This window comes from Gallus gallus, chromosome 10, assembly GCF_016699485.2.
Source record: "Gallus gallus isolate bGalGal1 chromosome 10, bGalGal1.mat.broiler.GRCg7b, whole genome shotgun sequence".
Taxonomy (NCBI): domain Eukaryota; kingdom Metazoa; phylum Chordata; class Aves; order Galliformes; family Phasianidae; genus Gallus; species Gallus gallus.
Genome location: NC_052541.1, coordinates 11,763,260 through 11,789,767, shown reverse-complemented (window position 1 = coordinate 11,789,767; position 26,508 = coordinate 11,763,260). Strand labels below are relative to the sequence as shown.

The window sequence follows — 26,508 nt, the reverse complement described above, 5'->3', positions numbered from 1 at the left end:
CATTACAACATTGTCACAGAAGGACCAACCACCCTGGCAGCCTTCACAGGCTGAAGAGTTCCAGCAGCACGAACACAACACAGTTCACACTCAGAGCACATCTCAGTGATACAAGTGGGGAACAAGAAGAAACCCCCAGCGCGTCAAATCAAATCACCACACAGCGTACTTCTTTTTTTTTTTTTTCTGTAATATTTTATTTATATAGAAATACTTAAAAAAACATGAAGTAGCACCATTACTTAAGTTTTACTTTTATTATGTAGAACTTTAAATGTCAGAAAAATAAAACTCTTGATACAATTTCAAATCTTGTCTCAGCAAATATAATATTAGTATTTGACCATGAGGTTAAAGGCCCTTTATCATAAAATAAAATATACTTTGTTTTTAAACTTTGCTCAGTAAAGTACATTTAAGCTCAAGTAACGTCACCTACATATACATAAACAAGTGGTAAACAAATGTATTAAAATAGAAATACTAAAACTATAGTGGTGCAACAGAATTTTTGTAATTTCCACTGAATTCTATTTATACAAATGTTAGAAAGCTTCAACAGTTCCTTTTGACATATGTTTATACATTTCCATTTTTTGTAATAATATAGAATAAAATATGCTTTATATCACTGAATAGAAAATATGCTGGGTGAAGCAGATTTAAAAGATTTTTTCTGAACCTATAAAATCTCCATCCCAACAGAATACTGTTCAAAGCATTACACATTTTATGGTTTGTAATTCCGTTCACAATTGTGTGATATTAAAATAATACAGTGTTCTTTGCCATAAGGCCATACTAAAATAAAAAAGATTTAACCCAGCTACAAAAAAGTTCACTGAACTTAAATTAAAATACTTGTAAACATCTTTGCAATATGAAATATAATTTTTCAAGTCAAAAAAGAATAAAATACTTCAATCTGTATTAATGCAATTTATCTTTAAAACCTTTAAACGTTTTAATATATATAAGAGATATGTTACAGTTTGTTTCTTTTTTTTTTTTTTTTCCTTTTTTTTTTTTTCTCTAACTTGGATAAAGCTGCAGTATCGTGGTTTTCACAGGAACTTCTTGCCCTTTCAAGAACATTCAGAAGAGTATCCACCCATAGATTGAATTATTTTGCAATACGCATCCTAGGAACTACCAGCACGTTTTACTAAGAGTCCACACACCATTGTCATCATCAGAAGCATCTCCTACTTTCATTTTTTTTTTTCAACAGTTTTTGTTCTTTTTTTTTCTTTTTTTTTTTCTTAAAAAAAAAAAAGGGAAGATTTGGAAGCTTCGTATTAAAGTACAGTGTAAAAACTAGCCTAGCACTAGAATGGAGTCGCCCGTTATTATGTATAGCATGCACCGCACAGCACCCAGCCGGCCGCCGGGCTCAGGAGAAGATGCGGATGGCCTGGGTGACGGCGCTGTGGCACACGGGGCACTGCGGCTCCGTCTTCTCGCAGATGCGGTTGGCGCACTCCATGCAGAAGAGGTTGTGGCCGCAGGGCACCAGCGCCGCGATCACCTCGCTCTCGAAGCACACCGAGCAGTCGCGGCTGCCCTTCCGCCGCACGCCCGACGACGAGCAGGACGAGCTGGACGACGAGCTGGATGAGGAAGAGGAGGAGGCTGATGAATCGGAGGGCAGACCCGGCAGATGGCCGCCCAGCCCGTTGGCGTACAGCGGGTAGGAGGCGGCCAGCAGCCGCCCGCCCGGGTCGCTGCGCACCCGGCGTGCCAGTGGGTGCTCGGGCCCCGCCGCCGCCGCGCTGCCGTGCAGGGGCGGGGAGAGCCGTGCCGGGGGCGGAGCGCTGCCGCCCCGCCTCGGGCCGCTCACCAGCAGCGCCAGGTTGGCATTGGCGGGCGCAGCGCCCGGGAAGGCGGCGGCGGCGGGCGAGGGTGCGGGCGAGGGCGGTGCGGCTGCAGGGCCGCGCTCGAACTGCGGCCAGAGGAGGGCGGCCCCGGGCGGCGGGGCGGGTGCCAGGTCGAAGCCAGGTGGCGAGTCGAAGGGCAGCTCGGAGCAGCAGTCCGGGGAGGAGAGCACATCCCCGCCACCCCCGCCGTAGACGTAGCCGTTGGCGCTGTTGTTGTTGTTGTTCCCGTTGTGGGTGAAGCTGAGTGCCGGGCTCGGGGGGCTGTAGTCGGCCAGGCGGGCCCCGCCGCCCCCCGTGCCACCCCCGAAGTAGGAGTCGGTGGAAGCGCTGCCCAGCGAGCTGGAGCTGTCGTTGCGGTAGTTGCAGAAGGGCTTGCGGCCCGGGGTGGGCGTGATGCTGGGCGGCGTGGGCTTGCTCCACAGGCTGCCCGTGCCATTCAGCTCGAAGCCAACATCCGTGCCGTTGGCGTGGAAGTCATTCTCGTCCGTCAGCTCGATGATGCCGCCGGTTCGCATGGCGATGTGCGCCTCGATCTCCTCCCGTGCCCGGTCCACGTTCTCGGGCATGCCCGTCACCTCGAAGACCGGCTCCTTGTCCCGGCTGGGCGTCACAATGTAGGTGTGCGTCTGCTGCTGGATGCGCTTGATCGTGGCCCCCTTGGGCCCCACGACCAAGCCCACCACGCGATAAGGCACCCGCACCTGGATGGTGGTTTGGCCGGGCAGGTTGGGGGGGCCGGGGACGGTGCCATTCAGGGCCGTGTTCTTGTTCCGCGAGGCTCGGATCATGGAGAAGTGCTCGGCCGCCGAGATGATCTCCCTGCGGGCCATGGCCACATCTTCCTTTCTGCCCGTCACAACAAAGAGCGGCTCCTCCCCGCGCACCGGGGTCTTGATGTAGGTGTTGGTCTTCGCCCGCAGAGCTTTGATTTTACAACCTGGGAACGAGATGCGGGAGACGGAAGGCGAAGGGGAGGGGAAGGAAAAAGCCCGGGGGAGAACCGGTTACAACCCATTCTTTGGGTGCAGCTGAGGTGGTGGGGGGGGGGGGGGGGAGGCGGGGGGGGGAACACACCCACCCGCAGCGCGCTGCCCCTGCCCGGGGCGATGCTGGCACCGCGTCCGGGAGCGATGTGCAACGCGACGGCAGCCACAGCCCTGGCACGCGCCCAGCGGCACCGCGGGCGGCAGCGGCACAGCTGCGGGCACTGCCCGGGAGCTGCCAGCGCGCAGCCCCGAGAGCGGCGGCAACAAAGGGCAGCGTGCAGGGAGGCGGCACGGCCGGAAAGATGAAATGCAGCGCGATGCAACGCGATGCGATGCAATGCGAGCAGCCCGCACAAAGCCGCCGCTCAGCCCGCGTTCCTGCTAAGCCCTTTCCTCTCGGAAAAATAAAATCGGTTCTGAGGAAGGTGAAGAGCGGCGGCCGCACCGAGCGAGCCACGCTCCCCTATGCGGATGCTTTATTGCAATCCCATTGTTCCACTTCCCCGCTCCATTCCTCTTCCTTAAAAATAACCCACGGTTTCCAACTTCGGGGGACGAAACCCGCGCCGGGGCTCCCTTTTGTCCTCGTCCCCTTTAGCGAACCCAACTCGTGCAGCCGGATTTCGCGTCCTCCCCCCACCTATCCTCTCCCGGCGCATCCCGGCGCCCGGCCGCGCTCTTTGTCCGCCGCTCACCCACCTTGCCTGCCCACGATCTCCGCGACGTGCTCCGAGCTGGGCACCGGCACGCACTCCGTCATGTTCACGCTCTTTTTCCGAGGCTCGCTGTCGTAAATGGAGCCCGCCTCGTCGTTGTCCAGCCCCAGCAGGGAGAGCTGGTCCAGGGCGATCTGCAGGGCTCGCTGGTCATCCAGGGTCTCTCCCCCTCCGCCTCCTCCTCCTCCTCCGCCGCCGCCGCTGCCGTTCCGCTCCATGTCGGCGAAGAGCGAGCTGGGCATGGTCCGCGCCGCGCTGCAGCCGCCGCCTGCGCCGGGCTGGGGCGCGGGGCTCCGACACAAAGGCAGCCCGAGGCCAGCGGGAGCGCGGGGCGGGGGGCGGGCGGCTGCCGCAGCCGGCGGGCGGTCGCCTTTCGCTGGGATATTTTGTATCTTTCTTTTTTTTGTTGTTGTTTTTCCTCCTCGCTCCGTGCAATCCGGTTTATAAGATGGTTTCGGGACCCCCCCCACCGCACGGCTCCCCCCTCGAGGCTTTTTCTTTTTTTTTTTTTCTTTTTTTTTTTCCCCTTTTTCTCTTTTTTTTTTTTTTTTTTTTTGGCTGGGGGTGGGGTGGGGGGGCGGGCAGCGGATAGCGAGAGGAGCTCCGATCGCTTCCCCCCCTCGAGTTCCTCGCCGGCCACAATGCCAGGCGATGGCAGCGTTTCTTTAAGGAGCCCCTCCCAGGCTCCACTCCACTCACTCAGCGTTTTTTCCTCCTCTCCCCTCCTCTGTCTGAGGCACCGCCGCAGCCAGACGGCCCGGGAGAGGCGGAGGCAGCGGGCGGAGGGCGGGGGCGCGCCGGGCGCCGGCCGCTGTCAGCCCCGCGCCGCCGCCGCCGCCGTCGCCGCGCGCTCCCATTGGCCGCGGGCTGCGGGGGGGGAGGGAGCGCGGGGAGAGGCGGTGCCGGGCCCGCGCCGCTCTTTGTTGTCGCGCGGAACAATGCCGGGCCGCAGCCGGCCCCGCAGCAGCCAGGCCTGCCTCGGCAGCGCGCTGATCGGGGCCGGTTTATTCCGTCCTCCCCCCCCCCAGCCCCCCCTTTTTTTTTTTTATCGACCGAGGGGGTGTGTCGATGCGCAGCGCTTTGTCTCCCCGTTAAGGAGCGATGCCCGAACGGCCGCCCGGGAAAGAGGCAGCGCCCCGGCCACAGCGCCCCCACAGCGCGGCCACACTGCGCCTGCGCGCCCCTCCCCCCGCCATGCGCACTGTGGCCCCGGCCCAGCGCCCTCAGCGGAGCGCGGTCCCGCGCGCCCTTCTGCGGGGTTCCCTCTGAGGGAACCGAGGCGCCGCCGTGAGGGGACGGGGCCGCCCCTGAGGGCTCTGCGGGAGCCGCGCGCTTCCCTCGGGCGCGGGCGGACGAAGGCGGCGTGTGTGGGGGGTGTGGCGGCCTCGAGCCCCGCTTCAGTGCTCCGCCGGGCTTTGCTGCGGCCGTCGGCGGGGCGGGGGTACAGCGGTGTTCCCGCCGCCCTCCTCGCTGGCCGACTTGGGGACCCGAGCCCGTGGCACTACTAGGTGCAGCATGAGTGGCAAACGCTTCGCCCGGCTCCGCAGCTTCCAAAGAGGGAGGGGGGAGAAGAACGCACCACACCGAGCTGCTCCGGCGCAATGTCACCAGCGCCTTACAGCCGCCACACAACAAAGCACCCTGCCTCCCGCCGGGCCTTGCACACCCACACGTCCTCCCTGCTCCCACTGCCCCCGCCCCAGTCAGGCAAAGCAGCTCTTTCTGCAGGTTCTCTGCCACAAAAGCCTTCCCATGCGCTGCTGGAGGGATATTGCGGCCACTGTCCTCATAAAAACGCCGCCTTCACGTGCTGTGTTCCAGGTCTTCTCCACGTACCTACCGCCAAAAAGCCCGTGTTCTCTGTGTCCTTGCCAGCTACCATGGGCAGCTGTCTTCCTGCAGAGAAACCAAACATCAGGAAATTGTTTTACAGTATCCAGGTGGATGGGGACAGGAGTTTACAAGTCCCCCCAGAGCTGTCGGGCAACTGCCCCACAAACAACTAACGAGATGCAGGTACTCGTTTACATGCAGCGTTTATTGCCAGTGACTGCCGCTTCCTCAGGATGTTTGCATGCTCTGTAACAAAGCCCCAGCAGACTGTTTTCCATCAAGGGCAGTTACTCTGGGGGTGTCCTTTCCCAAGTGCTGAGGTTGTCCCCTCAGCTGAGGAAATTCTGTGGTTTCATATTTTAAAGATTTCTTACTTTGCACATTTACACTCCCAGCAGTGATGGTGTCTGTGTGGAACAATGATCTGTTACTTACAAAGGCTCAAGGTGCCTGAGACGTGTTACTATTCTGAGCACTGAACACTTAAAACAAAAAGCAGATGGACATAACCTTCAACGGCAATAGAGATAATGCTCCTTATTATTAAATAAAAATGATAACTCTGCTTCTCTAGAGTCCTTTTAACTCCAGGAACCCAGAATCTAACAGAAAATATCTGTACCCATTTGGCAGAGAGAGCAGGACAGGATGGAAGTGAGGGGACTGTACCCTTGAGGCAAAGGCACATCAATATAAAGGATTACTCTTGTTGACATCTAAAACACCAGAATGTAAAGATAGGAGCAGGGTGGTTGGGACGTACTTGGATTTTACCCGTTCCTTGTTTTGTTTTGTTCTCCTTTCTTCTCCCCCGCTTCCCCTCACATCTAAACCTGTGACTGGGTTTCTGTCCCGGCTTTGACTGATCAGCAAAAAGAAAACAAGTTACCCTCGCATTTATGTTCTTCCCTAAAGAACGTGTTATTCTCAAACAAGATCCGTATAGATCTAACTTTATATTTTAATGCTAAGCTGGAAGCTCTAATTAAAAATATCGAAAGTTAAATTCAGCCCCTTCTATAGAAGCAGTTTTCTGGGAAGGAAGAAGCAGACCAGCAGACTAAGAGTACACTGGTGTTTTAAGCCTCCTAGGAACCCTGTGGAATTGTCCAACATCTTGAGGGCTATTGCTTTTTGAAAACATTTGAGAGCAAACTACATGGAATAAGAACGATAGCAGTTACGCTGCTGTACATTAAAACATGCATTCACCAAGTGCACGGTGCCCTGGGAACACAGTCTATGCACTAGCATGCTCAGGTGGCAATAAGCAACGCACACAAGACTTGTGTGAATGTACTTACTCCACAGAAGTATTTCTTCAGAATAACTTGATCATATCTAAATTAAAGAGTATTTGTGTCTATAATCCTTTTCATCCCATACAACCTTGAACAATATGCAGAATTATAACAAAGTCCATCTCTGGGGGAGAGACCAACCACCTACCAATTAACAGCAAGTTAACAAAAGCAGGAAGGGAGGATATATTACAAGCAAATACAGGACTTATTGCAGGAGGAGTGTAATTCTCAGTCCTTTAAGTTTCTCTCTTTTATCATTTCCCATTTGTGACAGAGGTAATAAAACTTCCTTCCTCCAACCTTTATTTAATTAAAGTGTAAGGTCTTTGGGGCAGTGAGCTTACTGTGTGTATACACAGCTCCAAGCACAAAGAGGTCATGAATTAATCCCAGGCCTTTAGATGCTACTCTAACTACAAAGCATTAACAATAATAATAGGATATCATTTTCATTTAGAATAGACGGGATCTGCATTTTTGATGCATCTTCACAAAGAATTTATCACGTGCACCTCAGGAATGACTAAATTAAGAGACAAGGAAAGAGGCATTTTCATACCAGAGGTTTGCTACTCTATCCCACGTCCCTACCCTGAAGGACACTACTGCATACTGTTACACCACTTACTGTGAAGTTTATTTACCATAACGCCCCAAATCCCACAGGCCAGATTATCAATCAGATTAGGAGTACAGGTTTTTTTTCCCCCAAGACAGTGCACATGATTAATGTGATAACACACCCAAATAAAACTCTTGCCTCTGCAATAAGTAGCAATTAGCAAACTGCAGACAACTGACAAGTTCCTTCGTTTCCTGTAATACTTAACAATACAGAAGCCAGATTTCCTATTGAATCCCATATTAACCTACATTCAATAGCCATGAAATCTCAGAGCGCCGTGTCAGAATTTGTCATCTTTGACGATGTTGCTCAGCCCCTGCACACTTCTGGAGGAGATGTTTACAAACAATTCATCCAACTGAAGCTGAAAATGTCTATTTTCTACTACTTGTTCCATCCATCTTGGGCGTTTCATGCTAAGGGGTGGGCAGAACTCTCCAAAGACCACGGATGTGTTAAGAAACTACAAGAAATAAAAAGGAGATGGAATAGCGAGCGACTTTGTGGTGCGTCTGGGAGATGGAAGCAGCTCAGGGGTGGGGAAGATGCAAAGCACTCCTTTTCCTTGTGATATTGAGTGCCACATCAGGAAATACAAACAGTCGGTCTCAGAAAAACACTGATAGTGTGCAGTTTGGCTAGTAGCTACGGCTTTACTAAAATGTTTCTTTCTGGTATATTACAACGAACAGTCATCACACGCTCTGCTTTCTTCACATGCATTTGCTGTGCATTTGACAGCAGTGATCAGAGCACGCCTGTGTGCAGGGGATAAACTGCCTTATAAGAATGCAGTTTTGTTTAACACGACTGATGGAAGGCAATTCACAACACCTACAGATGCCTTTATAATAAATCAGAAGTAACCAGCTAGAACGGCGGCCCGTTTTAAAGCTCTCCACTTGGAGTCTAAGTGGCCTCCTTCATTTAGTGCTCCATTCTGCCTCTCGGTTAAGAACAAAGGTTATCGCACCGCGCAGCCAGTTAAACGGTGTTCAGCAATAGTGCCGACCAGAGTTCAAATCTGAAAATCCATCCTGCCTTCCCCCCGCTCTCACATGATGCAGCACGGCCCAGCCTCCCGGCTGCTCTGTGCGCAGGTCTCAGTGCAGCACTGCGCTGAGCGGGATTGGAGCTCTTTGTTACCAGGGCCCTTGGGCCGGCGCTCAGTGGGTGATGCAGTGCTGGCATCTCCTATCTATAACATACCTATCACAGTGCTGGGCCCAGGCTATTAAGCAGTAGATAGATTAAGGATTTACATCTGTATGTTTAGACTGAGCTAGATGATTCATAGATCTGAGATAGCTCATAATGGAGGGTTTTTTCCATCAGTTTTAATCTAGGAAATACTAAATTATATTTTAATTTACTTTCAATGTCTGAAATAGTTAATTAAAATTACAGTCATAAAACACATAGCCTTTGCTTTCCCTCCCTCCAGTCTTAGCGCTGGTATCAGAAGGATAATACAACTGTCCTTTAATGCTAATTGTTTGTAAACTCCCTTGTAAGAGACCATAAACATGCAAAATGCTTCGGCAAACTCTAGGCACAAATATGGTACTCATAATAAATGAGTCCATATTATGTCCCTGACCATAATTCCAGTGCTCTGCAGTAAAAGCAGATCTAATTCTTGTCACAGAATTGCTTGTAGGTCAAAGTTCACCATATAAATACACATGGGATAGGATTAGATTTTAACTGATAAGTATTAATCATCATTCATTTCTGTCTCTGCATGAAGCACAGTGTTTAAACATCTAGTCAATATACTGTGTAATGGATAACCTTGAGGCAGAACCTTTTGCATCTGCCTCTGTTCAAGACAAAAAACACAGCATCAGCCTTTGTTGTAGCAAGATACCCTGGCTTCCAAGTGGAATTTCTTCTGTGGGAAAACTGACCATTTCCAGCACAATCCTGCCTAACGTGAGTCTGGTGCCTACACTAGACATGGGCCCAAATTAAACATCTTTATCTGCATACACCTGTCTGTAGAAATGTTTGAAATCTGGTCTGAGAACACTGTGGTTGTGGCGCATCTCTGCTCTGAACAAACAGATTTCTCATGTGATGCTCTCACTGCAACCACAAAGCATTAGCACTCACAAGAGCATCATTGAAGATACTCAGGCTGTTCATTGAGGAGAAAACCATTAATGATTAATACTACGATAGGAGAAAATGTAGCAGTATTTCTTGGCAGCTGCAATGTGGCAATGCCTCTCCTACGTGGAAAAGACTCATAAATACCTTTAGCTCTTTGTGCATCAAATGGTTCTTATTCACTCTGTGGGAAAAAGAATCAAATTCACCAGATTAAAGGAAAGTGAAGGCGATTTTCACATCTAAGACTGGACATACACAATACATCTCTCTCTGGCTGACCCAGCAGATGCAGAGATACATTTAAGTATCACAGACATTACTGTCCCAGCAGATGCTGCAAAGTTGTCACTGACACAGACACTCACTGTTCCCACAGATCTGTATTTCGGGAGGGAACTTTCGTACCACAGACACTACTGTCCCTACAGAACCACATCTGCTGGCAGAGCCATTGTTTCACATACCCTTCTGCCTCCATCAGACGCGAGACACTGCCAGGATGACAGGCATTTCTGTCACAGCCAATCTCCAATCACAGGGCATGCAACTGCAGCTTACGCAGCTGTTATTAGTGAGCCCTGAGTACAGACCTTACTGATGGAAGAACAACATAACCCCATAAAAATATTCTGCTGGATACCTAGCACATCAGCAGCAGCTTTGTATAAATATGGTACTTGGAAGTACTGCGTTTGGGAATGTCAGGAGGAGAAAAAAAAAACAAAACTTGCATCCTCCTCCCACCTGCCTTTAACTAGTAGACATCCTGAACAAGAAGTTTCAGTTTTTCTTCTCTATTAGCATCAGAAGATTTGATTCCCAATTCTGAGGGCATCAGAGGAGACAAAGAGAAGGGGGTTGTTTTTCTTTCTTTTTAATCTCTTTAATTTAGGCCCCCACCTTTTGAGATGTGTCATCTCAGAGCTAGGGTTAAGCAGCTGTTGGCATGGGGAGTTGTGCTGCTGTGAAGCTGTGCTGCCAAGCAGGGACAGAAACAGAGCTCTGGTATGGAGGTCAAAGGACAGCTGTCTGCTTTAACAGATCTCTGAGAACTGCTGCTGCCTCAACAACATGGAGAGTGCTCACACTGGTCAGAGGCCACAGCCCATATGCCACAGTGCTGGTTCTCACCCGACTGGGGTTCACATGGCTCATGGGGTGCTCAGGAAACAGGGAAACCACCAGAGCTGCTCCTGGGGGCTGCAACGCACCCAGTTCCAGCCTGGTCCCACCTCTGGGGTGACAAAGCTTGGGGCTGGGCTAGGATGTGGCCAGTGCTAGGACATCCCTCTGGAGTGCACTTGACCTAAGGCTCATACCAGAGCATGTACTTACATATAAATAGTATGTATGGTATGTGAGCCTGAACCTGAGCAGCCTTGGACCTTTGTTTGCCTGACTGAGTAGATGTATCCTTTATGATTTGGTATGGGAGAGAGAAAACCTCCCCTGGTAATTCTGCAGTAATGTAAACCTCACTTGAAGAAACATCATCTAACTTTGGAATTCCCCTGTGGGGAGTCTGGGCATTTATCTTTATCTGAAGCATCAAGGGCTGTCCACTGGCAGAGGCAGGACACACAAATTCCCAGAGTAATAATCTGATACAGCAGAGCAAAACCTACATCTTTAGAGCAGATTGTGGGAAAGCATCAAGATTTTGGTTATCCTGCCAAAGCAAACAAGATGTTTCAAACCCCATCATCTGCTCTCCAGTTCACACCCTTCCAGTGCTATCTTTCTCAGATGCCATGCCACACTGGTTAGTGGCAACGGTCCTGTCATGTGTGATTCATTCAATTTTACTGGAAATTAGAAAACCACACGCTGCACTGAAGAACTGCTTATTTCTGTAGTCACATCATCCCAGAGAGCATGCATCCTGCCTTTATTTGTACATAAGGTCTTTCATCCAAAATTTGGGAAATACTTTTTGTTTTGTTTTGTTTTAACCAGAGTTCATGCAGAGGACAGATAAATCAATAGCACATTGGTCTTTCCAGTGCCCATTGAGCCCTTAATAACTTCCAGTGCCACCCTGAAAAAGCAAAGGCATTCTGGAAGGAAGTATCTTCGTCATGAAGGATGTGTGGGAAGCAGAACCGAACAGATAGCAGCAGAACTGCAGTTGTGCTAGGAGGAGTCTGTCATGTATTTATTCGTGCTCTGGGCAGGTGAATTTCATCCACAAAGGAAAATATAGACTACTTTTGTCTTTTTTTGCATGGAGTACCCTTACAAAGCCTCATCAAGTGTTTCCTGAAGAGATCACAATGTTACATTTACCACAGCGATTAATGCTCAGTCTGAGTGATGAACTGACATATTCAGGACAACAAAGCAAATGCTAAGAGATGTCAACAGTGCACTTTTTCTTTGGAATAGCCATACACAAATATTAATAGTATTAAATAATATTTTCTGGTGGCAACAAGTTAAGGTGGCTAAACTCTGCTTTGAGTTCTGAAGCACCGGTCCAGAGTTCTGCATGTTTTCAAGTAATTTCACATCTTAAGAGATGAGCTTTTCTATCCTCTATGAAATCAGTGCTAGTGAAGCAGTGGCACTAGAATCAAAAATCAGACATGACTGTGTGGACTGGCAAAATCTGGCCTCTCCAAATTCCTAAACTAGCAGATTGCATTACTGTCTGCAGATACGGATTAATCCAGTCTTACCTTTAGATGAAGAAACTACTGAAATGATTCAGGCAATGCACAGTTATGAAGGAAGAAAATAGAAATGTGAACCCTTCTTTTTTAAAGGTTAGCATAGCTTAAGCATTCCTGAAAATATTTGCTGTCATAACAGACCGGACCTACTGAAGTGTTCTAACCTAGCGTTTGGTCTTTGACATCCACGGCACTCCTCTGGACCTCAGTTGGATCACATGGCTGCTGTGGAAAGCAGAATTTAGCAAGAAAGAGGAAAAGACACACAGTATTTCAAAACCATTTGGAAAAAGTAAGAAGTTTGCTTTCAGTGTTACCGACTGCCTTTCAGGACTCAAATTAGAGCTCTGTTATATTTTAAAGCATTGCTTTCAAGCTTGCTGGAAGTGTCAGACAATTTGAATAGATCTCCATTTTAATTTCCAATCTAGCAATATGGAACAGCTGCCATAACTTGTGCAACATGGAAAATTCAACATCCTCATTCCTCAAATGAGGATCATTGAGAGGGGACTCTGAAAAAGGCACATTAAGCTTCCACTTTTACTGCCTTTTAGTAATTCCCAGTCAAAATTATACTATGGATGAAGACCCCTCAGCAGTACTTCTAACTCGCCCTGCCTAGAACTGAGAGCAAAGGTGTTTGGTGAAAGCAGATGGGAATGATATCAAAAGGGTGAACAGAGTCCAGGAAAGCAACACTTCGGGGTTCAGACAAAAGTCCCCCATTCTGGGCTTATCTACACAAAGACTGAAGCAGTTCAGACATATTCAAGGGAAATTGTAGGGAACAGAGTGTGCATGAGATGAGGTACCTTTACGATTACAACTCCATTTTATACCTACCTTGAGAAAGAGTATACCTTTTCTTTTTTATCGTGCTGTAATGCTGATGAGTTGGTCCCGTTACAGGAATAACGTCCTATCTACTTCACACTTTGTATTCATTTGGTTTACATATTGTGTGCATCTAGATAAAGCTACCTCCCACTTTTCTCCTTGATTCCGAATAGAAGGCTCACAGGAGTGTTGAGACCCATCACCACACAACACTGTGTAACCAGAAGAACATCCAGCAGAGCTACTTTTGCTCCAAGACAGACCATTTGCTTCAGTACAAACAAAGAACAACTGAAAAGCCTCCAGCAAAGCTGATTTCATTCACTTAATTAAAATCTCCATTCTCAGTTTTGTAACGCTTCTCTTCTACTGCATTCATGGCTTCTTTCCTTCCACGTGACCAGCTCCCAGCCCTCAGATTCTACACTTTGGTAGCCTACATTTCTCATGAAACTCAGTCTCCTAGCACGACACCCACACTTACTAATCTATTTTCTGTTATCAGTATACTGACAGGCACATTTATACATCGGTGAGGCTGCACATCAGGGTAGCATGGATGTCTCTTGCTGGAGTTTGTCTCTATAAAAGTTACCTCTCAGCCTGAGAGTCTCATCTGCTCCAGACACTGTAAGTTGTGCAGCTGTTTTCATCAAACCCCTTGCAGAACAGCCCTCCCCCACTTCCTTCTCTGTCAGCTCGCTTTAACACAGGCAGACATAAGTGAAAGGAAAAACAATGAGAAAGGAAGCTTGGGAGGGACAGGTTGGAAGGAGGAGGAAGAAGCAAAAGGTCCGACTCTGCAGACCACATTCATGACAGAAAGCATTTGCACAAATAGCCTAATTGCATTCAGGGGAAGTGTGGGGCTGAGTAAAAGTGCTCTGAGTGCAAGCAACAATTGCAGAATCAGGAAACAAGTAGGAAAAGAAAGGAAAAGGAAGGTCCACAGAAATGAGACACCTGCACAGAGGAGAGCAGTCTCATACACCCCAGGAAAAACAAACCAACCAAAACACTAACTGCCTTTGAGTGATTGCAGAAATGTTTATAGAGTCTTTCCCATCCTCTGCCTTGCTTCCTGGCAGGCAGCACCACAGAAAGAATTCTTACCACTGGCATCCCCTTCTTCCACCAAACAAAACTCAGTCCCTTCCCAACAGCACAGCCAAAGGCACTAAGCAGCCAGCCGTGCACAGGGGTGGTCTGGGCTTTACCTGAGGAAGGACGGATATCCAGCCTGGGACACGCTTGTGCATTGGGTAACTGCTCTCAGAGGGGGATGGGCATCTCTTCTGTGTGATGAGCTGGGGAAACAGCATTAATTTTGTACAGTTTACTGTCAGCAAGGAGCCACCCAAGTCTCCCAGCAGCTCACTCTTTTCTCGTCTTTACAAAGCGTATGAGGCAGTGAGATGTGACTGCCCAGTAACTTGCGTTGATCCTCTTCCAGTGAGCTCTTCAAGGAATTCTCAACACAGCTTCTGTGACAGAGCAGTTCTAAATTCCTAACTCATTAAAACAACGCATTTATTTATCAAAAGCTCACCTCCTAAAATGAAACACTAGGGAGCAATGCAGCCATTCCAACGAATGCATACATTTGAATTCCCAGGGCTTATCCTAATTGGCACTTCTCAAAATGTTTCCAGTTAGGTCTGTCCACAAACTTGAAAAAGAAAATCAAAATACGCCTCTCTGAGATGGGCTGATGTTTGTGAAACAGAACCATTAAATCAGTGAGATCAGGGACTGAATTCAAAACAAATAATGTTTGGGGATCATACATTAAAGATGACAGAGTCTTTCTAAATCACCTCCAACATGAAACACTTGCAGTACTAGCTTACAAAGTTATCTGAAAAACACACACTACCACCTACTGGCAATTATTCATATATGTTATTTACATACTGATAAATGGTAACAATATATGCACATTGTGCTTGCATGAACTTTGCTAGGACAAAGATATGTCTTCATTTCTACATTTATTGGAATTGCGTTTGAAGAAAAATGCCTTCCTGTGCATGCAGTTCCCCAGTTTGTGACCAGCTTTCATTCTTTTCAATAAGAGCTGAAGCTATAATAAAGGAGTAGCATTTGAATGAACAGCTAAGGGTGCCATTTTTGCAAGTAGCTCCCTTTAATATGAGATTGGTTTTGTCGCTTAGCAAGAGAAGGTTGGTAACGCGGTACCACCAGGTTCCAAACCTTCCCACTTATACACACCATTCTGGAAAGTGGGCACAAATACAATAGCGGGATGGAACCAGGAGGAGAATGCGGTTAAGTTTTGGTCCTCGGTATGACCTCTATTCTGCTTCAAGCATGCCAGCCTTCTGACATGGAGGGCCATGGCTGGATAGAGGAGATAATACCAGGGAGCAATTGCACTCAAACACATTTTCCTTGAGTGTTTTCACCTTGATGGGTGCCTTGCCTTCTGCTGCAGCTCTCACCTCCTTGCCCTAATGTTCGCTGTGATGCCTTAGAAACATCTTGGAGGTAAAAGGGCTGTAATGTGTACATCAGGAAGTAATGCTAAAGAGCCACATGTGAATAACAAGACAGCATCTTTGCAGAGCTTGGATGGCATGTTTTTCAGCCTGCATGCTCTCTCTGGAGTCTTTTGTCCGTTGGCAAAAATCTGATTGCCGATGAAATACTGGTATGGAAGATGAGTAATTTTAGACTACCTACCACCAGTCAAAATATAAGGCTGATGCTAGGACTATGTCAGCGTGACCCACAGCATGACTGAGTCCTCACCTGTGAAGGGAAATGTGTCACGAGAACGGAGAATGACACCACTGTGTCACTCTGGAATTCACAGCGTGCTCAGACTCAGCCCTGGTGCTGCAGCACAGCTGTTGCCACTCCTGTGAGATCACCTCCAAGTACGTGGGCAGCAGTGTCAGAAGGACTGCCTGGCCCAGAGGTAAGTGCCCATTGAGGGCTGAAGACTGATAATGGTAAGAATCACCCCTGCAGTTTTACAGGGGGCACCCGCCCAACACAACACCAAGTTAAACTGAACACAATAGCTATCCAAAATCAGACCAGCAGCAGTCCAAGTTGATTGCCAGGTACCGTATCCCCCTGCAGAAAAGCAACCTCTTTGGTGCCTTATAAATAAAACATTCTATCCAATAATACCATTTTGTATACATGAATAAATGAATTTTAAAAAAAAATATGAACTTTGATATATTTGTAATTAATCAAATTTATAGTTTGATTATACTCTTGTTGGCTTTTTTTTTTTTTTTTTACCTTAGCAGATTTTCAAAACATTTTTTCCTATAACTTGTATCTTAATTAAACACAACATTTCCTGCTGCCAAATACCAGACTAGCTCAAGACAGACCTTCAGATATGCTATGCTAATGCCTGACACTCAGGAACAGACACTTTTCGCTCTCTTCAATATGTGCATTACAAGTAGTATTTTAATTGGGTTCCCAATTCAGAAGGCTGGAATGAGCCTATGAGTCATTTTTACAAGTTGACTCACATGCTGCAAAACTGAAGAATTTGGTGCAGGGAAAAAAAAAAAAAAAGGTAGAGGGTGGATTTGTGCACATCACTGTCACTGGGGAGAAGGGTGGGTTTGTCCCTTAGTACCCAGCTGCTGCAGCAGGGTGGGTTCTGCAAGTGGATTACTTAAAGGAGGCTTTTTTTGTCAGTAACTGTTAAAAGGGTGCTCTTGGAAGGCTTTTGTTTCATGAGAGCTGTGATTACGAGATTATATAAAGTATTATAATTTTGAGCTTCTTTCCCCTTCTGAAGAGGGACCAATCCTCGCATCACAGAATGCCGCATTTCAGTGTATTTCAATCAGCGCATTTCAGTGATTCCATTTCAAGGCTTGCTAACACACCAACAGCAGGGAGAGGGCTGCTCCTCTCCCTTAGGTGCCAGCTCTGCAGACTCGAGCTCAAGCTGGAGGCAGAGTCACATTAAGCTCTTTTCTCTCTGCACATCGCCAACCTTGGAGCCTCAAACCATTTGCAAAGGTCCAAGGGATGGGAAATCAGCCAAAACAAAGCAGGTGGAATCAAATCTATCCTTCCATTTTTGCTGTGTCAGCTTCAAATGGTGGTAAAAATCATAGATGTTTACTGAAGCAAGTAAGGGAGGACAGTAATACACAGAAACTGCAGGTATGTTGAGTAAAAGGCTTTTTTGAACTGTCTTTCTTTACTGGAAATGACCACATTTCAATATTTTTCTTTCTGTATTCTTAGAAGAATCCATACAACGCACAAATGAAAGGCAGATTCATTGAAGGCAGAAAATGCCAGGGTGTTTTTCACTGTCCTGAGGACAAATGCCCGAGCCCTTCTGGGACATTCAGAACATCTAGTCACTGTATCTTATTCAAGGGAAAAGCTATTTGTCAACAAACTAATCACTGGACAGATTCCGAGACAACGGAACATAAAAAGCCAATACAAACGTGCAGATGAGGTTCCAGTCAGCAGCTAGCCACAGAAAACAAACAAATGTTTGTCCTCAAAGCATGGCATTTGGGCCCAGCCATTTTTCACTCAAGTCAAAAGCAGAGCGGGGATAATGCAAAGTGATCTTCAAACTAACTTTTAAATCAATCAACATGACTATGGAAAAAAAAATGGACACGAACCAAACATGGATCCAATCTCTGCCTACTTCAGCCAACAACCATGGCAGAATTGGGTATGGACAGAACGGAGCCTGCTGCCACATTATTAGCAGCAGTAAAAGACCCACTATTTCATATTTAAATTTTGAATAGCGCTGATGTTTGGCTCCTGGCTGAAAACAGCCTTCGTTTTTTGATTAGAAACACAGCGCCAAGGGAAATAATCCCAGTGACTCACATTCGTAGTGGCCAGGATTCGTCACCATGAAAAGTGAAGCATCTGCCCCGTGGTGTGTGGGCCCAACTCTTGTATTTCTTCATGAGTATCTTCTATGACATGGGACTCCACCTGAGAGACCTTCCCCAGTCTTCCTCTTGCAAAACGAAAGCCCTCTGCTGGCTCACCATGGGCACGCTTTCCTCGAGAACAAAGCCACAGAGGAGAATTCTCTGTAAAGGAGTTCCTCAGTGATGAGGCTCTGTACTGGCTTCTTTTTTCTAAACCTCATTTCAGAACCTGCATGCAAATAGCAAAAGGATTTCACTATTTTGTTCTGCACCAAATCCACTGCTCAATTGGTGAGAAAAAATGAACACCACAGAGGAAAAATCAGGGCATTTTAGAATGCCAGTGTGTACCATGTTAAATACACAGCAGTGAGATTTCAGTTTCAGCAACGTAGAACACGGTAGAATTTCAGCTTCACGTGAGCTGCAATCGACCTGAAGCAGTCAGAACTTCTGAGAGCTGAAATCATAATTGCTTCCTTAAAGGCATCGCTGGTATAAAATTAAATGCATTTCTCCAAAAGCTTCACTACCACAGCCACTGATTGGCCCTTGAGGACTCCTATAGATACTTGTCATTCAGCATGAAATCAGGTCAGCAGCTAAAATTAAACACCCACCTCTCTACCCTGAACCGCATTTGGAGTCATCGCTTTTAGTATCGCTCAGCCTCTGCCTCCTCAAATGGGCTCATTCTTACCCCGAGCTTAAAAGATGCCTTATCAAGGAGCACTGATGGATGCAGTCATTCCTGTTCTGAGATGAAACTGTTGGGAATCGGACCGGCAGTCCTGTTGACTCCATCTGCATTGATTAGCTCTTGGGCAGCCTGCCAAGGCAGCGCGCTGCCTCTTACCCCAGCCACTGTTAATCTGCCTGAGTGAGGCCTGCAAGCCCTACATAAACTGCAATTTCTCTTCATTAGTGTGATTCTGCCTGCATGAATCTGATAACATATGGGATATTATCATAAAACAGCCTATTTCACCAATTCATTTTCTCCTTTATGAAGATTATGAATGTACTGCAAGTGCATCGGGCAGGATAAAACAGAAGATCTGCAGTACAGTTCCTTTGATTTTGTTCCTAAAATGCAGATAGCGTTCCTTTTAAGTTCACATTTCCCAATAATCCTCTGCTAATATATTATAAAAACTGCTGACTCTCTCTCCCTGACTTCCTCTGGTTCATTACAGGCCTGATCTACAATACAAGTCACTGCCTAGATTGAGACTTTAATGATCAACAGAGCTAGCAGATGCCTCACAATGGAAAAAATGAGAGGCGCAGTAACGTTTAGTCAACCCTAATCACTGCCACAGTCTGACTAAGCATGAACATGAAACATGATCGTGGTTTGATGACGGATTATGTAATTCCCAACATGTGTCCCCTCGCTTCCTGCCTGTTTCAGATAACACACGATAACACACAGTGGGCAGTTTTGGCACAGCTGAACGAGCGCTTTGTCTGGGAATGCTGCGGATGCAGGTAGACACCCACCTGCATCTGAGATTTATTAATTAGCCACGTCCCCACTGAATGAAGTCTGCATGCCCTCTGCTGGTAAATGCACGCATTCCCAAGAACATCCACACCTAAACTGAATTATTGAAATAACTCAAGACTACTGCCTTACATTCAGAACTACTGCTGCAAGCCCCTCGACAATGCATGCACGGCGTGCCTACCCTGGCATGCTTCCACATGCAATATAGAATAAAATGAAATTAAATCCCCATTCATTCTAAACCTCACAGCTGTTCTGTGCTTATAACTGGGAGGTTGTTTTCATGCCTGCGCTCCGAGGGCATTTTCTGCTGTAATGTACCATTATAACTGCGCAGCTCACGTCTCTTTCAGAAGAGATTTTGAATGCATTGATCCTTTAAGGAGTTTGAATAAGGAGACATTGCACAGGACAGACACAGAAGCCTGCAGCAACTACAGACTTTTGTTCAGAGCTGCTCCCAAGAAAAAAAAAATGTGTTCAGCTTTCCAGGATTAATCCATTAGCAAAAGCGACACTAACTCCTGGCTAATCTGTATCAATTACTGAGTACAGATATATGCAGCAGTGGTCATTTTAATAAGCAGTTCACTCCTTAAATTACTTCTACTGCCAAATCAAGTGAAGATCACCAGGAATCATAACTAAGGGGGTCATTAGCTTAACCCATCTGACAGCCTTTTCTGCAGAACGTTCTATTTTAGACCATCAAACAACAATGGCAACAACAGACCTGAGAAGCACAGAGAAGGGCAATTTCTATTGTGGAAAAGTAAGATATATAGCATAAGCCAAAGGAGAGGCAGGGTGAAAGGGGCATCAGACGAAGATAAATATGCCACAGACTACCAGATGCTGCCAGTGCCCAGAGAGAAACTGTTGGATGGTTTCCAGGGCAAAGGGGAAATACCCAAGTACCACTCATACATGGTAGCAGAGCAGAGGAAAAGCATCTTGCTGTGCTCTAGACCATGACAAATTCATCAAAACCCCTCAGAAAAAGAATATTTTCATGCTTCACTAATGACATTTAAAACAATAACCACAACAAAAAGGAAACAGCTGAGTGCATGGCTGACTCCCTGCCTTGGGAAGCGTGGTGGTATACACTGATCTGTTCCTGTCAAGTGCACACCATCACTGGCACAGGTGAGAGTGCATCAAAAGAATTAACCAGTGCACATCAAAGAGAAGGTGCAGGTGTCAGCGTAATTAAAATCCGGCTGCCCCAGGGCATATTAAAAGCTGTATGAATTTTAAATGCTACTCATCTACAGGACTCAGCTCTGAACGCTGATGTACTGACCTACACCAGTAAGGTTTGCTCGCAAGAGGAAGTGATTGCTATGATGCATATCAAGGACATCTATCTATTCTTTCCTTACCTTTCAAACTGAGTAAAAGCTGTTGCATCAGCAAGTGAGTACAAACCACTGCAGAAGACAGAAATGTTAATCCGCCTTTCAAGAATAGAGATCTGTTATATTCGGTCCCACCTGGATGAAAGCGTAGGACAAAATGACCTATAGTGGCATCTTCTCTGCATCTGTGCTACTTCAATATTCAACTTCATTCTCTCTGCCGTCTCATCCAGACTGGAAGAGGTCATGTCCAAACACGTTAGCAAAGACAGCATTTCCCACAGCTTTATGCCCAACACACAGCTACTTCAGCTCCATTAAAGTATTGTGGTCTAACCTGGGGAAGGAAGGGGAACCAAGAGAAAAGCATAGCCAGGTATTTTTTTCAGAAGCATTGAAAAGCATGAGTATCTAAGCAGAACCTGGCAAGAAAGAGGTGAGGGTTCACTAATCTGCAGGTGCTAATGTATTCTGAAACATGGCCAATTTTACAGAACACTGCTCTGTGTTTCTAGAAACACCTGTGTCAGTGATAAGGGCACTGCTCCGTCCTGTTGTAGGTGTGGGAAGCTGGAAGCATGGGTGAGCAGAGCAAGGGGTCTGGTCAAACTGGACCGAGACAGCTTCCCGTGACAGACACAAAAACCCACACTTATTTCTCCAATTCCAGGTACAGGCTCATTGATTTCTGTTTCAAGAATTCATACACTGTACAGGAAACACATTCCCAGTAGGAAACCTCTATCTCTACAGGCTCAAATTGTTTTCCTATAGGTATTTTTGGGGCTGACGATGTCTGTTAGAAATGTATGACTACCAGTGCTAGCAGTATCCCCAGTTGCTAAATGTTAATTACCAGAGAGCAACAACAAATTGCTTAAACAACTCATCTGTGTCTAAAATCTTCATTCCAGTTGTACATCCTCCCTCAGTTTTACAAGTATTTAGATGGATTTGTAGGAGACCAGACCATTTCCTTTTCCTCCTCCTGTTCAGAAGATACAAAGGAAAAGAAGCAGAAGAGATAGAAGACTGTAAGAAAAGAGCATATTTTAAGACAGTGACACAGTTTGGGAAAGTCAGCAGAGGAGAACCAGTTCATGCTTACCTTATAGTTTATTTATGCATTTATATATATAAATATATTTATAAACTGGTCCACTTGTCAGACTAAGTTTCTGAAGCAATCAGATCAGCTTATGGAATCAAACATGAATTTCCTCACCTGTGCAAGATTAAAAATGATGGTAGGTGGGTTTTCTGATTTCCTCTTACCACTCTTGAAGCTAGTTACAAATAAAGAGGAAGTGAAAGAAATAGCAGCCTTAGATAGATAAGGTTAGATAAATAAATGCCAGAAACATTATTGCAGCTTTCAGCCTGTGAGGACATTAGAGATCTTTTCAAAGATCACAGAATGGGTTGAGGTGGAAGGGACCTCAAAGATCACCCAGCTCCAACTCCCTGCCATGGGCTGGTTGCCACCCACCAGCTCAGTCTGCCCAGGGCCCCATCCAACCTGGCCTTGAGCACCTCCAGGGATGGGGCACCCACAGCTCCTCTGGGCAGCTGTGCCAGTGCCTCAGGGCCCTCTGAGTAAAGAATTTCCTCCTAACATCTAATCTTAATCTCCTCTCCTTTATTTTAAAACCATTCTCCCTTGTACTATCACTATCAGACCACGTAAAAAGTCAGTCTAACTCCTATTTATAAGCTCCCTGTAAGTTCTTCCAGGCCACGACGAGGTCTCCCTGCAGTCTTCTGCAAGCTGTACAAGCCCAGATCCCTCAGCCTTTCTTCATAAAGACATCGAAGCACAGAGATACAGAAGACTGTAGGTGGCACAGCGGGAGTCCAGTGGTCCTTGCTAGTCACTGGGCCATCCCAGCTCCTCATTACTAAAGCTCTATTCTGCTTTGCAATGAGTCAACACTAACAACTTGGCTAATAGAAACAGCCGTGGTTCAGTCTTGAAGTAGAAAAGTACTTATCACTTTCCTGGATCCAGTTAATGTAAACATTAAGAGTCAAATATCCAGACAAAGTTGCCTGTGCCAAGTCTGTCTTCACTTCTCCTACACATCCTGATCAAGAACAAGCACTTCATATAAGTTTGGATTTTATTCTTTTAGTCAAAACAAGTATAGAAAAAAAGATCTTCATTTCCTGTGAACAGACCTGGCTCTCTTAGAGCCTTCTCAAGCCTTAATCCTAAGCTCCCAGTGACCTTAGCACTTGGCACTTGTTATTGCGTGTACCCTCTCTACAAACAACCTGCCATAACCACAAGATTCACTGAAGAATCAAAGCAGTAAAACTTTTCTCTTTTTGGTATTTTAAAAAGGAAGCAGACTATTTCAAAGTTTTAAGAGCAATTCCTGTACTCAGAAAGATCTTAAAGTGAACTGAGAGTACTCATTAACAGTGACCCATTGATAAACCCAGAGAATGAAGTCCTGTTTCCATCCAAATAGCAGATAGCCTGCGCAGTACAAGATCTCACTCTTCCACCTCAATCTTGTTCTTACGTCATGTCTAGGACTGAGAAATTTGCTTAGTCTCCACGTCCATTCAATCATACTATTCTTGGAATTAGGCTTGTGCCTTCAGGCTCCAACCAGTTCAAGATTCAGTTGTATGAAGCATTCATAATGTGAGACAGTCCCTGCCCCAAAGAGCTCACCATATAAATAGCACTTCCTAAAGCCAAAGAGCCCACAGTCAAGCTTTGCATTTCTGCATCAGACCATCCGCAAGGATGCTAATTATTGCCAGGATAACTACAGTTACATGATGTGAAAAAACTTGTCTATTGGGAATCGAATCTCATATTCTGCAAAGCAGTCAGCAGAGGACGGTAACTATTTTTAGGCTACTTCTGACCTTTCTGAGAGTAAGGACTGTTCAAAAAAGATGATTAAAATACTAAGTAAATTATGCAGAGAGTTCAATAGTCTGAAGAAAATGTAACTTCATTTAGTCTTGCATAATGCCTTCAGTAACACGGTTAGATCCTTCTAGCCCTTAACAGTCAAATTTTCCACTGTAGCGATGGGACGTAAGTTGGGCTGGTTATTGAGTAATAGAGACGGCTTTCTTATTTGTGCAAACTTAACCTTCAGGAGAACAAAGATTAATCAACAACATGGAAGAGGTTGTTGTCATGAGATCCAGTCATAAGATTTGTAGGGACTCCTGTAGTGGTTGCAATCCTTAAAACTGGTTTGGAATAAAATCTGAGAGATGGGAGTCCACAGAGAAAACGTTTTCAAGACAAAATCCAACATCATTATTAATGATGGAAAAAAGTAGGCTCTATCACTACAGGAAAGAAATCTGGACAGCAAAATCCAATTCCCGTGCATGAAGCAGGCATTGTGACGTTGTGATAAACACAGACAAGGCCACCTGGTTATAAATTTGGCATTTAAAGCATCCCAGAGACTTTCAAAGCAAGAGCTCCTCATTCTGAAGTCATCTCCAGTGTACTTTTTAACTGACTTCTTTTCCTTTGGAATATTTTTGGCATTTGGAAGCATTACCTGTACCCTACAGCAAAACATCTCAGTGACAAATGGCTGCACGGTACTGGTATTCACCCACATGTAGCTGCACAGTCTACATGGCTCCAACAAAGTGGGGACAAGATTTCCAAGACACCCAGTTTGCTGAGCCCACTCTGCAACGTCAGCGTTTCTTTTAATGGGAGGAGATCTTCACAAATGCTGCGTAAAGCCTCAAAAGGGTGTTGTTTTGTAGCATTTGAAAAGGGGAGGGCGACAGTATTCACATGCTGCCTCAGCCCACAGACGGACCGATCCGCTTGCAGTGGTTGAACTTAAAAAACACTCCTAATGTAGGATGGATCAACAAGCATTTGAAATTCCTTAACCAGGAGAAAAGCCTCATCTGCAGGCTTGTCACATAACACAGCCTGAGACGGGTGGGCTCAGTCTGTCACATCACTCTTCTCCAAGCTGCTAAATATCTTTCATTGGGGCTTACAATAAAGCGCCTACTGCTACCTGCGAGTCAGTACAGCAGCGATCAAGTTGAGGAGCTGGGAAGAACCAAGTCATGCTCACATTAGTTTATGCTTCCTTAACTCCCTACAAAATCACTACTTATCTATCAGGCAAATAAAAGTCTGGGTATTGGAACATCGGAGGCTTTGCTGTCAGATCTCTCAAAACAATGGAGAAAGGGAATATGTGGGTAGTGGGAACTAGCAGAAATGAAGGAGCTGAACTCAGAGAGGAGGACTGGCTTAAAGACGTCAGGAAAGCTGGAAGCAGCTGGCTTGTGCACCTGACTGAAGGGCAAGTTCCTGGTGAGGAGCAAGGGGAAGCAGTCATAGCACCAAAGGCTGGGCTGGGTGCATGTCAGACTGTGCTTCATCTGGTTCTACTGCAACAGGAGCACGTAGATCCAGACCCACATGTTGTGCCTGAAAGCAGCAGGAGCAGATGGGCCAAAGATCCTGGTTTCTCAGCCACCTCTAACAGGAATGAGCATAGCATAAGGAAAGGAAGCAGCAGCAAGCAGGCGCTCTGTGTGGAATGTTTTGCTGAGTTTTCCCTGGGTTGTCAGCAGCTCTCTGAGCATTTCGGGGCAGCCAGAAAAAAAAGAAATAAGGAAACCAAAAACCACAGGGCAAACTGAAGGCAAAGGAGTGAGGGCTGAGCACAACAGCCTGCAAAGGTTCCTCTGAGTAGCTGCGTATCACCAGCAGCGTGCGAAGAATCGAGACTTGCCTTTGCAGGATCCAGTGGTGGGGACACAAAGGCACACAGGGGGAAGGGAAGCAGAACTCAGGCACTGTGCCAGCTCAGATAACCAAGGGGACCAGAAGAAGGAAACCACAAAGCTCTGCAGTAAACACAGGGATTAGGAGAGGGGTAGATGGAACAGTCAGATGAAGTAACTGACCCAAAACTGCCTTCTCAAAACTCAAGATCTGCGTTTTAAAAATATCAAGTGCTCTTTCCCCTCCTCCTACTTCCTACTGTTTTGGTGTTATTTTCTTTCCTTTTTTAAGGGGGTGTGTTTTTATTTTTTAATCTAATTTTTTTTAACACTTTCTTGTTTTGGCTTAGGTTGGATAAGAAGGTGCCAGAACACTGCTAAGATATCTGCCTGTTCTCAGTGTTTCTGGCCCAACCAGGAGTAGGAGAGAGCTGGACTCTCTTGAGACTGTCTGTTTCCATTTAATTTCCAGGACAGTTTTGCAGACTTACAAGGTCAGTGTAAGGTGCCAGACTTCTGGGTGCTGCTGAAAAAGCCTGAGCCCTTGGAAACTTTTTCTTTCTCAGCTGTCAGGAGAAATGTTGTAAACACAGAGGGTAGAGAGCCGAGGAAACGATGGTGTCACTGGTAGGCTACTGACATCCCATTATGAAACATGGGGGATTAGAACTTTGCATGCCACCTGCTTTATCAAGTCACTCTTTCTTTCTTTCCTTTCCAAGACCAGGTCTGTTTTATAACAGAGGCCTACATGATATTATTCAAAGCATTGAGTCAGGGATAGCTCCTGGCTGGGTTGCACAGTACCAACTGGGCACACTAAATGCAAATGATTCTATTAACCTCTTCATGTTTCTTTTAGTTCTGTATTTCATGCCTTTAAAAAAATATCGGGGAAACATTTGTCACTATGAGTTGGGCGATGTGGGTGACACCTTGTGAAAACAGAAGGTGCTGGAGGACCTGATCGGTGAGAGGCCCCTGTGGGCTACTCACTGATGTGCTAT

At 46.4% G+C, this 26,508-nt stretch overlaps 1 protein-coding gene across 1 annotated transcript; it reads right to left on the bottom strand.

The window, feature by feature from the left end:
• Positions 1–238: 238 nt before the first annotated feature.
• Positions 239–4,222, bottom strand: MEX3B (mex-3 homolog B (C. elegans)). The gene is made up of 2 exons (XM_015292033.4): positions 3,563–4,222; positions 239–2,814 (listed from the first exon to the last, which is right to left on the bottom strand). The coding sequence occupies exons 1-2, from the start codon at positions 3,819–3,821 to the stop codon at positions 1,394–1,396; spliced, it is 1,680 nt and encodes a 559-aa protein (XP_015147519.1). The 5' UTR covers positions 3,822–4,222; the 3' UTR covers positions 239–1,393.
• Positions 4,223–26,508: the final 22,286 nt, after the last annotated feature.

Coding starts and splice junctions, on each gene's coding strand:
- MEX3B (XM_015292033.4), bottom strand. CDS start 3,821: ATGCCCAGCTCGCTCTTCGCCGACATGGAGCGGAACGGCAGCGGCGGC. Junction 2,815..3,562: donor GGAGATCGTGGGCAGGCAAG/GTGGGTGAGCGG, acceptor TCTCGTTCCCAG/GTTGTAAAATCAAAGCTCTG.